This window comes from Chroicocephalus ridibundus, chromosome 5 (assembly GCF_963924245.1).
Source record: "Chroicocephalus ridibundus chromosome 5, bChrRid1.1, whole genome shotgun sequence".
Classification (NCBI taxonomy): domain Eukaryota; kingdom Metazoa; phylum Chordata; class Aves; order Charadriiformes; family Laridae; genus Chroicocephalus; species Chroicocephalus ridibundus.
Window position 1 is genome coordinate 24,207,445 of NC_086288.1, and position 13,276 is coordinate 24,220,720.

Sequence of the window (13,276 nt, forward strand, 5' to 3'; positions counted from 1 at the left end):
GCAGTGGTTCAAACGTGCTATTTTGCTGCTGTTTTTAATTCTGATCCAGGCTGTGATTGAATGTATAGTTTCTTTACCTTCATACCTTGAGCATTACGTAATGGATTCTGTTACTACTTACACTAATTATACTTTGAATTTTACCATGGACATGTTTACTTCGCCCTTTACTTCTTATGCCAAATTGTCACCATCAGAGCCAGGAGAGGGATCTCCTTTGGGTATCGTGAATGACAGTTGCGTTCCTCAAATCATGTTTTTGGTGTCGATTTTCATGAATGGGTTGCAGGGGTGGTTTCTCTTTAAATCTTGGTGTAGTAGGTGTAGTACCATATGCACTGACACTCCTCAAACTCCTTCGGCACCGGTACAAGTTGCCCCGGTGACCAGAAGGAAAAAGAAGAGGTCAGTAAGTTCCTCTGTCCCTTGTGATAAAGGCCAAGTAAAGCCAGATAGCAGGGGGGAGGACTCTTCTGATGAAGATCGAGGAAAGAGTTCTTCAAAAGACTATAGGGGAGAGGCTCCTGCATCAGCCCAGGAGGAGGAATCAGATACAGAGGTGATCATTAAATCCTTCTCTATGAAGGATCTGCGAAATACGATAAAGGATTTTACCTGGAATGATGGTGGGACACTTGTCTCCTGGTTGCTCCGATGCTGGGATAATGGGGCTGATAGCATGGAGTTAGAGGGTAGCGAAGCTAGGCAGTTAGGAAATCTGGCCAGAGAGGGCGGTCCAGATAGAGCTCTTGGGAAAAAGTCACAGACTCTCAGTCTCTGGAGGCGACTCATATCAGCTGTAAAAGGCAGATATCCTTTTAAGGACGATATAGAATGCCACCCGAGTAAATGGACCAGCATAGAGAAAGGTATTAAGTACCTGAGAGAAATGGCTGTGAAAGAGGTGATTTATGGTGACTGGGAAGTGAATGTAGATCCTCATGAAATGCCATGTAGACGACCTATGTTGCGAAAGTTTGTACAGAGTGCACCACCAATGTATGCCCATACCTTGTCAATGCTGATTTGGGGAGGAGTTGATGATGATTCTGTGGAATAATTACTAAATTGGCCAAGAATACAAAAATACAGCATTGTTCACACATTAAGGAAAGTCATAAAATCAAGAGGCTTCTGAGGTAGAATACAGCCGCAGCTGGCACACGAAGAATGCAACATCTGTGATTCCCTGTACAAGGTTGTTTGCGAAACTACACGAGGGATGGAACGGAACACGCTTGTTCCGTGGCCTTCCCTTGTGACGAATAGCAGATATGGGGACGAGATGGTACTGCGGAACTGATAAGCGGCCTACACACTACCCGAGCCAACATTTCGTCGAATGTTGATGAAATGCTGTCCTTTTGTGCAAACTTTGCTCACCACAATGTACCAAAACACACCTCCATCCCGGAGGCTATCCGCCCCCGAGGTGTGAACACTCCTCCTTGAATACATTAATCATAATAAAAGTACGTATGACTAAAGTCACTCAAACTCCACTTTGAAGATAAAAAAATAATATAAAAATAGCCCAAGAGAGAGGGGATGTCAGGGAAGACACCATCGCGAAGAATTCCACCGCTGATTTCCGGGATCAGTCGACGGGCTGAGCCTCTCTTCCCCCCCCATAGGGACGCCTTTGGGTAAGACTTCGATTACACCGAGCGCTTTCTCGGGGACTTAGGAATTTCTCTAGAGAATCTCTACCCTACATTTATAGCCAGGCTGTATCGTTTATAATTTTGTCGCGCGTTTGTATACTTAGCAATATCTTTATTTGCACGTGCTTTGCAGACAGTGTATTTATCACTGGCAATCCTAAAGAACCTGTATATCTGTTGTTTAAATAAACTGCACTGTTTAAGTAGCTAGCCATTTCGCTTTCTCACTGAACGCGACCAAAACTACAGAGAGGCCGTGCTAGTTCAGGAGCACGACTAGACTGAAGGTGCAGTCCACTATTAGTGTATCCAAATCGTAGTAGTTTAATACATATTAAATGCGATTGGACTGATAGTGCTGAATTGGGCATCACTCAGAATTTAAACCTAGCCGCACCTAGCCTCCCACCTCGGTGAGGAGTGTTAGAACGCAAGGGGGTTTATCTTCTGCCAAAACCACTTGGCCCCGTTTCACGCAACAGATTCACTAACTGTAAATGAAGTGGCTAGCAGAATGCGACAATATGAAGACAGTCTTTCTCGTCCCCTCACTGTAGCAGCTGTGGAATTAATTTTATCAGATTAACTGATAAAACTGAGAAAATGATTGAGAAAAAATGAGAAACTGATTGATAAACTGTTTGATAAACTATCTAGGATGGAGGAGAGATCTTGTTCTCCCCCTGCACGGACCCATGTTGCAGCCATTAGGAGAAGACCCCCTCCTATGAGACCGCTTCAGAGGAAACAGAAGACATTATGAAACACCCTGTGGTTTTGCCTCTGTGACTATGGAGAGGACATGAGTAAGTGGGATAAAAAACCCACCTCAGCCCTACAGGCACGAGTGAGTTGCAAGGTAACGCAGATAGAAGAACAAATTATTTCAGGAGGACATTAGAGGTGCCCTGCCTCCAGCCAGGAGGAGGAGAGGGACAACAGAGTTTATTGGACTGTGTGGATTCGATGGCCTGGCACATTAGAGCCACAAAGATATACAGCCCTTGTGGACACTGGTGCACAGTGCACCCTATTGCCATTGAATCATAAAGGGACAGAATCTGTGACCATTTCTGGAGTGACAGGTGGGTCTCAAGAACTGACTGTACTGGAGGCTGAAGTGAGCCTAACTGGGAATAAATGGGAGAAGCATCCCATTATCACTGGTCCAGATGCTCCGTGCATCCTTGGCATAGACTTCCTCAAAAGAGGGTATTTCAAAGACCCAAAAGGGTATCGATGGGCTTTTGGTATAGCAGCTGTAGAGGCTGAGGACATTACACAGCTGTCTACTTTACCTGGCCTTTCAGATGACCCTTCGGGTTGTGGGACTGCTGAAGGTTAAAGAACAGGAGGTGCCAACTGGTACTGCCACAGTGCATCGGCAACAGTATTGCACTAACCGAGACTCCCTTATTCACATCCAGAAACTGATTCATCGGCTGGAGACCCAAGGAGTGATCAGCAAGACGCGCTCACCCTTTAACAGTCCGATACGGCCAATGCGAAAGTCTGATGGAGGCTGGCGGCTAACAGTAGACTATCGTGGCCTGAATGAAGTCACACCACCACTGAGTCCTGCTGTGCCAGAAATGCTAGAACTGCAGCATGAACTGGAGTCAAAGGCAGCCAAGTGGTATGCTAAAATTGACATTGCTAATGCGTTTTTCTCTATTCCTTTAGCAGCAGAGTGCAGGCCGCAGTTTGCTTTCACCTGGAGGGGTGTCCAGTACACCTGGAATCAACTGCCCTAGGTGTGGAAACACAGCCCTACTATTTGCCATGGACTGATCCAGACTGCACTGGAGAAGAGTGGAGCTCCAGAACACCTGCAATACATTGATGACATCATTGTGTGGGGTAAGACAGCAGAAGAAGTTTTCAAGAAAGGTAAGAAAAATAATCAAGATTCTTTTGAAAGCAGGTTTTGCCATAAAAAGAGGTAAAGTCAAGGGACCTGCACGAGAGACCCAGATCTTAGAAACTAAGTGGCAAGATGGGCGTTGTCAGATCCCAATGGATGTGATTAACAAAATAACATCTGTGTCCCCACCTACTAACAAAAAGGAAACACAAGCCTTCTTAGGCATTGTGGGTTTCTGGAGGCTGCATATTCCAGGCTATAGTCAGATTGTGAAACCTCTTTATGAAGTGACTCAAAAGAAAAATGAGTTTACGTGGGGTCCTGAGCAACGATAAGCCTTTGAGCAAATTAAACAAGAGATTGTGCTTGCAGTAGCACTTGGACCCGTCCAAACAGGACAGGACATTAAAAAAGTGCTCTATACTGCAGCCAGAGACAATGGCCCTACCTGGAGCCTCTGGCAGAAAGCACCAGGGGAGACTTGAGGTCGACCCCTGGGATTTTGGAGTCGGGGATACAGAGGATCTGAAGCCAACTATACTCCAACTGAGAAAGAAGTATTGGCAGCATAGGAAGGAGTTAGAGCTGCTTGAGAGGTAATTGGTACTGAAACACAGCTCCTCTTAGCACCCTGATTACCAGTGCTGGGCTGGATGTTCAAGGGTAAAGTTCCTTCTACTCATCATGCCACTGATGCTACCTGGAGTAAGTGGGTTGCCTTAATCACTCAGTGAGCTCGAATAGGAAACCCAAATTGTCCAGGAATCGTAGAAGTGATCACAAACTGGCCCAAAGGCAAAGACTTCACAATGCCACCTGAGGAGGTGGTAACACGTGCTGAGGAGGCCCCACCATATAATGAACTCTCAGATAATGAGAAACAATGTGTTCTGTGCATTGATGGATCTTGTCGTATTATCAGGAAACACAGAAAGTGGAAAGCTGCTGTATGGAGTCCTACACGACAAGTTGCAGAAGCAACTGAAGGAGAAGGTGAATTGAGTCAATTTGCAGAGGTAAAAGCTATCTGGCTGGCCTTAGACATTGCTGAACGAGAAAAGTGGCCAATACTCTATCTCTATACCGACTCATGGATGGTGGCAAATGCTCTGTGGGGATGGTTAAAGCAGTGGAAGCAGAGCAACTGGAAGCGCAGAGGTAAACCCATCTGGGCTGCTGAATTGTGGCAAGACATTGCTGAGTGGCTAGGGAAACTAGTCGTAAAGGTATGTCACAAAGATACCCATGTACCCATGAGTCGAGCCCACTGAGGAACATCAAAACAATCAGCAAGTGGATAAGGCTGCTAAGATTTTCCAGACAAATTTGGACTGGGAACATAAAGGTGAACTATTTTTAGCTCAGTGAGGCCATGACACTTCAGGTCATCAAGGAAGGGATGCAACATACAAATGGGCTCGTGACCATGGACACTATTGCGCCGGTTATCCACAATTGTGAAACATGCGCTGAAATCAAACAAGCTAAAAGGTTAAAACCTTTGTGGTATGGGGGACAATGGCTGAAATATAAGTACGGGGAGGTTTGGCAAATTGACTATATCACGCTCCCTCAAACATGCCAGGGTAAGCGTTACATGCTTACAATGGTGGAAGCAAGCACCGAATGGTTGGAAACCTATGCTGTACCCCATGCTACTGCCCAGAATACCATCCTGGGCCTTGAAAGGCAAGTCTTGTGGCAACATGGTACTCCAGAAACAACTGAATCAGACAATGGGACTCATTTCAAAAATAATCTTATAAGTCCTTGGGCAAAAGAACATGGTATTGAGTGGGTATATCACATCCCCTATCATGCACCGGCTTCTGGGACAATTGAGCGATACAATGGACTATTAAAAACCACCCTGAAGTCAATGAGGGGGTGGAAACTTTAAAAACTGGGACAAGCATTTAGCACAAGCTACCTGGTTAGTTAACACCAGGGGATCCATCAATCGAGCTAGTCCTGCTCAATCAGACCTTTTACATAATACAGAAGAGGATAAGGTCCCTGTGGTGCATGAAAGGAACAGTTCACAACAGCGAACATCCATGAAGTGACAGGATATTCTGAAACAGAAGTGTACCAGCTTACAGCTGTCAATACTATTAAACAGGCATGTCCCATACTCTTCAGCTAGATAGATTATCTGCAATCAATCACCATGTAAAGTAAATCCTGTATTACAAGATTCATCATGCAACAGAGTCTATACATCAGTAGAAATGTAAGAAATACTCCTTCATGCTGAACTGCCTTTTCAACTGTTATGAAATGAGGAAATAGCTCTTTAGGTTTATTGTATTCCCCAAATGTTAATTTAAAATCATTTGCAAATAACCAATTCATCTGCATACTTGAAAAATAGAGGAAATTGTCTATGTGCCTCAACAGTTTTGTTTTATTGGCACTGTTTATTTTTCTTTAATTACTCAGCTTGTATTCTCCTATTTTATGTTTACAAAGTTGAATAAATACGGATGTGCACACACATCCGACAGTTTTGCAACCATTCTTCTGTCGCTTTAAACTGCAAAAAAGCTTTGTTTAGTACAACAGGAACAGCTTTCTAACCAAATGAAACTACAAAGAGATAGATTTTCAAATGAACCTACTAACCAATAAAGTAACTTCTTTCAAAGTGAGCTAAAGCCTTCAAAAATCTGCCTTTTTATTGTGGTGGGACGTTGCCAGTTAAACTCCTTAAAATAAACCTCCAGTTGTTACCTCGATACTGACCATAGAAGACATACACCTACCAACATGAAGCTGATGAAATGTGTGACTCAGCCTTTTTTTCCAGCTCTCTCAATTACTGTTCACAGAAAGTACTGAATTAATATACTAAACCGGTATACCAGACCACTAATAAAAACAGTATATAAACCAATATACCAGTACTGATTTACACCAGTAAAACCAGTATATAAACCAATAAACAAGACCACCGAAGGTAAGTAACCCATGACTTCTAGTAGCCTGATGTACACAAAAATGCAGGAAGCAGAAGCCAAAGCAAGATGAGGTAGAGGTGAAACATCAGCTTCTTATTCTGACTAATGACCAATTCTTGTTTGCCACACTGCACAACTCAGCACCCATGGGAGTCCTGGAACTCAGAACATTCTCATGCACCTCCTCACACTATATTCAGGCTAATGACATGGAAGCAAGTTTTCTGGGGTTTTTTTGGTTTGTTTTTTTTTTTTTTTTAACAGAAAGAAGAAAAAAATTTTGAAGAAAAAAATTTAAAATCCAATCCAGACGAACAGTGAACAACCTAGCTCAACTCAACTCCTGCTGTGCGACGTTTTAAAAAACAGCTTTGAGCAAGTGTCCGCAACTAGTACAACACACATGCTAACAGAATGAATTTGGCAAGGTTCTGTGCCAAGTCCTAATGTTAATGGAAACTGACTTACATCTCCTTGCAACAGAAATCAACTGAATTTATCTCCATCTGTACCATACTCTTCTTCCTCCCTTTCAAAAACCAAACCCTTCTGAACATAGGTGCCAGCCAAGGACAAACAGCTTTGCTTGAAGCCCCATCTAGTGACAAATAGTGGAATTGTTGCTAAACTAAAGCAACATCCTAGATACATCACCATGCTTGGCACAACTGATTTTGCTACTTTAAAAAAATAAATAACAAAAAAAAACATTTTGAGATGTAGACCAACTACAAAATGTTCTCTGCAAACTACACAGGACACTTCTCCCACGAAACCAACCAGACAGAAAGGAAGAGAACCATCCAGCCTAAAAAGTTACATACTTTTTTTACCAAATCCCGCCTGTTCTGTTGACACTCGCATCCATAGAATCAGGAAAACACAAACAGGCATTCATGGCATGCTGACCTCGAACATGCACTTCAACATCTGCCACTTTCCAGCCTGTGTCAGGAAAAGGTCTGCACACATTAGATCTGCTTAAGAAAACATCCTGAAAGACACATGTCTCATCATTTACCAATACCCAAAAGAAAATGCACTCAAAACCTTGCTGCCAAGTTGCAGTATAGTGCAGTGGAGGAAGACACATCAGTGCCTGACACAAGGGCAATATCTCACTTCTTGTCTGACCCCACCAACCTAGGACATGTTGCTCGAAAGCAGCAGGCTGCCTTCAGCTCTGTCACAACATCCATCCACACTTTCCGTTAGGGCCATGAGGTCCATAGCTCATACATGTTCATTAACCCCTTAACAAAGCATCCTTTTGCTACCCAATCTGCAGACCGGTAATGCAGAAGAAAATTTGTAGGGTATCTTCCTTCTGATTTCTCTGGCCTCTAACACAACTGAAAAGCGGTCTTGTTCTGACTTTCAGCTGAAACCAACGAACTAGTGGGATCAGTGATCACCACATCCATGTGCCCTGACCGCTGGGAGACACGCTTGGGCAAGGAGCAGAGGATCTTTGGTCAAGTGGCAAATTTCCAGACCTCTGCAGGCCTGAGGAGTTGAAAGACTTACAAACTAAATGTTTTAGTGGGTGGGATCCCCTCAAGCATTGGAGACAGCATGTGTGCCCATCTGGTACCTGGTATGGCTCCAACACAGAAGGGACAATATCTGAATCTTGCTGACCTTGAAGACACCAACCCAAGCCCAAAATTTAGAAAAGCTGCCAACATCAAATTATTATCAGCTGTAACTAAACGACTTCTCTTTTTTTTTAATTTTAACTCTTAAACTGCTTACAAAACTTGAGGTTGTGAAAAAAGAGTGCAGTGTGAAGCAGTCTGCAGCAAATAGTTCGTATCAAGACAGAGGAAGAACTAAATGGCAATAGGCAGGTTCCTCTGTTTCATCTTCTCAGAGTTAAGCATGACCTAGCCATGAATGCAAAGATGCCACATAACTTCTTTCCAGTATTTCCGCAGTCAGTCTTTATATGCACTAATCATAGGAACTACTGCTTGAAAGAGAATGATTAAAAAAAATATTATCTCAGATTCCCCAATCTAAAGTGTCTTTCACAGAGGTATAGTAATCCTGGTGTCCCGAGTCCTTTCACAGATACACGAAGCTAGCTGGCAGCTGAAAGCTTAAGGGAAGCACTAAAGCCTATTCACCTTTCCTACTTTAACTTTTAGCATGAAGACCGTGGCCAAGACTGTTTACAAGGTCAATAATCAATCCTCTAGTCATTGAAGTTTAGGATTCCAACTCAGTTTTCCCTATTGCCTTCTCTTCTAAATAGTAGCAACCACAGAGAAAACACCCTCCCCCAGAATAGCTGCAGTTTATCCTTATCTTCAGCCAGAAGGAACCTTGAAGACCTTGGGAGACAAATGCTATGTATACCATCTGCTGTCTAGACTTGGCTTCTGAAGTATACTGCATAATTACAGTTTTCCCAAAGGTCCTCATTATTATCCAGTCACACAGCAAGGAAAACAAAAGGAGATATTAAAGTAACACATTTGGCAATGACCTATCACTGTTACACAAAATAAAGCTGTCCACAACGTTCAGAGCTAATCAAGCCATAGCTTCCATACAAAAGATACAACTGCTAAGATCCCACTGAAGTGCTCCCATTTTACAATTCGAATTTGAGGCACTAATCATACATATGCTAGACAAGGAAGAAACGCCTGTCATTAACATATTACAAGAAGGCTGAACCCCAGCACACAAGCATTCCAGCAGCTCATCTCCTAGACACCAATTACTGGAACGTGAGCAGTATGGTCCTACATTTAAATAAGAGATTATTCTAAGCAGTTCATACCAGGAAGACGTTAAAACTATCAGATGTTAGGTGAAGATGTCAAAATTTTTCAAGTGCTAAGCATCTTTAGGGAGATTAGGCATATAAATACAATTCTGAACAAAAACGTGATTTAACCCACAAATTTTATATATATACATAAACTTTCTGTCTTTGGATGGCACAAGAACAGTAACATGCAGATTGAGGCCCTTCAGTATGTCATTTCAGTTTGATAGCAAACTACTGAGGATCTTATGGTTTTGATCTTAACTCTTCTTACGTTGATTTCAGCTGCTCTGTATTAATTTGTAAAATGTTAAGTTGGGCACACTAGAACGCTTTTTGTATGTAAAAAGAACTTCAAAACATACAAAAGCTTGAAAAGTTTCAGCAAACTTCTCTGCAGAAAGTTCTTCACCCATCACTTTTGAGTTGTGTGAAAAGAAGAACACTTTCTTCATTCAGAAGATTACGTATGTTATATTCATTTCCTACAAATAAAAACAGAAAAATTTTCTTTAGAAGCCACCAGCAATTTCTGAAGTCCTGTTCTATCTTCAGCCAAGTGTATTTTCATTTCATATATTTTAACAGAAGGAATATTAGCCAGAAGGATGTCACTCTTACAGGCACGTCATTGCATTTCAAAGAGGTAAAAAGGAATACAGCTAGCGTCATTTATTTCAACCTGTGATAAGAATAAAGTGCATCTTTGCTGAGATTTTTACTGAAAAAAATGTAATGGGCTTGAGCTCTCAGCTCTCAAAACCCACAAGAAAACTTTAAGGTGACTGAATTTACTGTAATTTATTCCTATAGAAAATTTCAATAAAAACTGCACACGGAAACTTATCTGCAGATGTTCACTTGGGATTTGCATCCTAACACGACCACAAACATAGAAACATCTAAAAGGCACTGCATATCGAGAATGAGTAACATCCTAACATTCATATACAGCCACAACTGACGACTTAAGGAGAGATCACCAACCACACCCATTGCATTGCCCATCCAGGCATACTGAGACAGCACACCAAGAAGTAGAGAAGAATGGTAAAGACGTATAGATCCTTATGACCATATGGAACTTTGAGCAGTTTATATAATCTGTTTCCCAAAAAGCAGACTACAAAATAGTCTCTGCAGCCCCCTAAACTTTTAGGATTAAAACAAACACAAAAAAAGCTTCCAAGCATTAATTGAACAATGATTGTTCAATTGGGACACCATGGTGAAAAGTTAATGAAAAAACACGTGACAGCTTGTCATTCATATCCTCTTCACAAGAAAGCTGTACAAAAAGCTCTCTACAGCTTCATGAACAGCCTGCTTTACAACTACTACAAACTCTCCTGACTATTGTCTTACCCACTGAAGGAGAGCGTCCCACATGGAATTCATTCAACTTCTATCTCAGAAGGGCAAAATCAGAGGTGTCTAAATTCTCAACAACCCACATGAAGTTACAACCTGTTCAACAAGACATTCTGCACCTTCTGTGTATTTCAAGCACAAAGTGTAAAATATGGTGAACTGATCCAAATGGATTTTCATAATTTTACATAGAAAGAACAGCAAAACAATGGTGACCAAACACTTGTATTAACTACCAATACAGTAACCTATCTGTGAAGTTTACCCAACATTCTAGGGACAGAACCAGAATACCAATTCACTCTTAGAACTAGGTAGTGTCACCAAAAACTTTGAGGCCGCCTCACGTAAATAGGCAGTGTTTGTATCATTGCATTCAAAGGTTAGGTCATCAACCCATGTCTGGTGTTGGGTCACATACCCTCTTCATAACCCTACACCTTCCCACTCTCTAACTTATCTCTTCCCATCATTCAGCTCAGTTTTGCTTCGTAGCATGCTAATTCAGTCTCATCCCTCTCCAAGAAATTGGTTTTAAACACATGTACTTACCTGCTGGAACGTAGAAGTAGTGACCCGTAGTCAGATAATATGATGTCTTATGTAAGGTGAGAATAATTTTGCCGTAGATAACGTGGAAAGCCTTAGTGAAAGCCAAAGGGTTCCAAGATTAGCAGTGTTTCCTTTGCAAACATTTAAGAAAGTTATCCAAGAAAACATACTATTTGTTTTGCACGCATGTTGTGACAGAGATCAAAAAAGAGAAAAACTAGCAGAGCTGCAATCCCTTTTCTCCATCCTGCTGAAAAATAAGACACACAACTTAAGAGGCGGGTGAAGGCCAATTTTAATTGATACTTCCAGCTTGCCTGCAAGCTCCAGACAGTAAGCATACATGGACACATAGATCTAATGTGAAGCAAAACAGGCCAACATGCATTCAAAGTACCTCTATCAACTTTCATGGCTTATAACTGATTTCACAACTAAAATGATTCATCGTTTCCTGTATTTATTTGCATTACTGGCGAAAAAAAAACTCTGAAAAAAACTGTCAACTTTGTATGCTACTTCTAATCATTCCAAGATTTTCTGTTTACATAGTCCGTTTTATAAAAATAAGAAAAAAGGGTACTTACTATTGTATCCATGTAGACATGCTGGTGTCCCTTTTCTTTAAGTGGTTTCAAAATCAATCTACCAGTGGCAAAAGCAGGTGTATTCAAATTTTTATATATTTCTACCGCTTCATCTTTGAAGAAGCATGGGAGATTGCTTTCAGTGTTAACACATTCTACAAAAAACAGTCCAGGAGATTACATTAATGCTAACACATAATTAGTCTTGCTGCTTGTTCAGTAACTACTTATTAAAACATTATTTAATATCATTAATTAATATAATTAAAGCATTATGTATTGTTTCAGTGCAACAACCCCAAGAACTAGACTCAATATTTAGCTGAAAAATCAGGACACTTTTTGTGTCTCCCCAATAATTTCTCCAGAAGAGCAATGAGTGTTTCAACAACTCATATTTTTATGCCCGATGTGGCGTGAACAGTTTTGTTTTCTCATCAGTCTCACGACATAATTCAGAAAGGCCCTTGGTCACACTCCTCAACTCACCCAGAAGTACTTCCTTATTTGTTACTGGGTCCACTACAACGGTTGGCTTAGAAGTATCAGCTAGGGAGTGATACAAATTTGCAGGTATCTCACTTCCTGGAGAGACAAAAATACCAAAAACAAACCCAGAAAAATAATCACTCTACCTTTTAAAAACTTAATTATTTAACCACAACTTCTACACAATTTAAGATTTCATACATAAGTACTTAAATTTTTTATATTAAGGGACTAAACAGACTGAATACACTTTCTTCAAATAAAAGAAAGCCATCCATAACAGTTCTTTGAAAATGTAATTTTCATTGGACTTATTTCTGTGTGTAACAGATAAAGGGTCTCTAAATCCTACAGAATTTTCCAGGGTAATGCCAACTATTTATCCTATGCTATTAATGACAGTATTTACTCAAAATTATCTGCATTTTAAGAGAAGTGCTTTTTTAGCAACAGATGCTGAGAGGAGATAAAATACATGATGAAGCACGAAGAACAATTTTTTTCCTTTTACCTACTGCTGCTGGGCATCAGGAGACTTAAGAGATAAAGCGTACAAAAGAATAAGCACATGTTCAGTTTTCCTTTTCTCAAGAAATACCCTTCAGAAGAATCTCAATGTAAGCTGTAAATCAAAGAGAGAGAGAACTATTTCTATAATAAAAAGGATTTTTCCAGAGAAGGAAATAGCCTAAGAGTTGATCACAACCTTACACTTTTTAAATAGTAAAGAGATGCTGGAGAATGTTCACGACAGAATAAATATCCCAAAGCTCTCTTGCAGAGCTCTCTTAAGCTGACAATTTTAGCTCCACAGTGCACAGGAAATTTCTTTAAATGCAGTCAGAACAAGGATGTTAAAAGCAAGCTATAGCACTTTATAGGCACTCATGGCTGCTTAAATACTCTTACCCCAAGACAGTCAGGGGTAGGAAGAAAGTTACTGTGTTTGAAATAGCGTTGTTTCAACATAATCATCTCTCTATAAAAAGAAGCATCAACAGGTGCAACTG

At 41.0% G+C, this 13,276-nt stretch overlaps 1 protein-coding gene across 5 annotated transcripts in view; it reads right to left on the reverse strand.

The window, feature by feature from the left end:
• CENPC (centromere protein C) overlaps nucleotides 1-13,276 on the reverse strand; it is a 34,931-nt gene that overhangs the window by 6,123 nt on the left and 15,532 nt on the right. For 3 of the 5 annotated variants that reach the window (XM_063335997.1, XM_063335994.1, XM_063335998.1), the window contains 5 exons: nucleotides 12,267-12,362; nucleotides 11,778-11,932; nucleotides 11,191-11,281; nucleotides 9,633-9,752; nucleotides 678-797 (listed from right to left, as the gene is read on the reverse strand). In XM_063335997.1, the coding sequence (XP_063192067.1) occupies nucleotides 9,676-9,752; nucleotides 11,191-11,281; nucleotides 11,778-11,932; nucleotides 12,267-12,362 (419 nt within the window). In that variant the 3' untranslated portion in view covers nucleotides 678-797; nucleotides 9,633-9,675. Of the gene's footprint in view, nucleotides 1-677; nucleotides 798-9,632; nucleotides 9,753-11,190; nucleotides 11,282-11,777; nucleotides 11,933-12,266; nucleotides 12,363-13,276 lie in introns of those variants that run through there. The other 2 variants (XM_063335996.1, XM_063335995.1) reach the window with 2 other exon arrangements.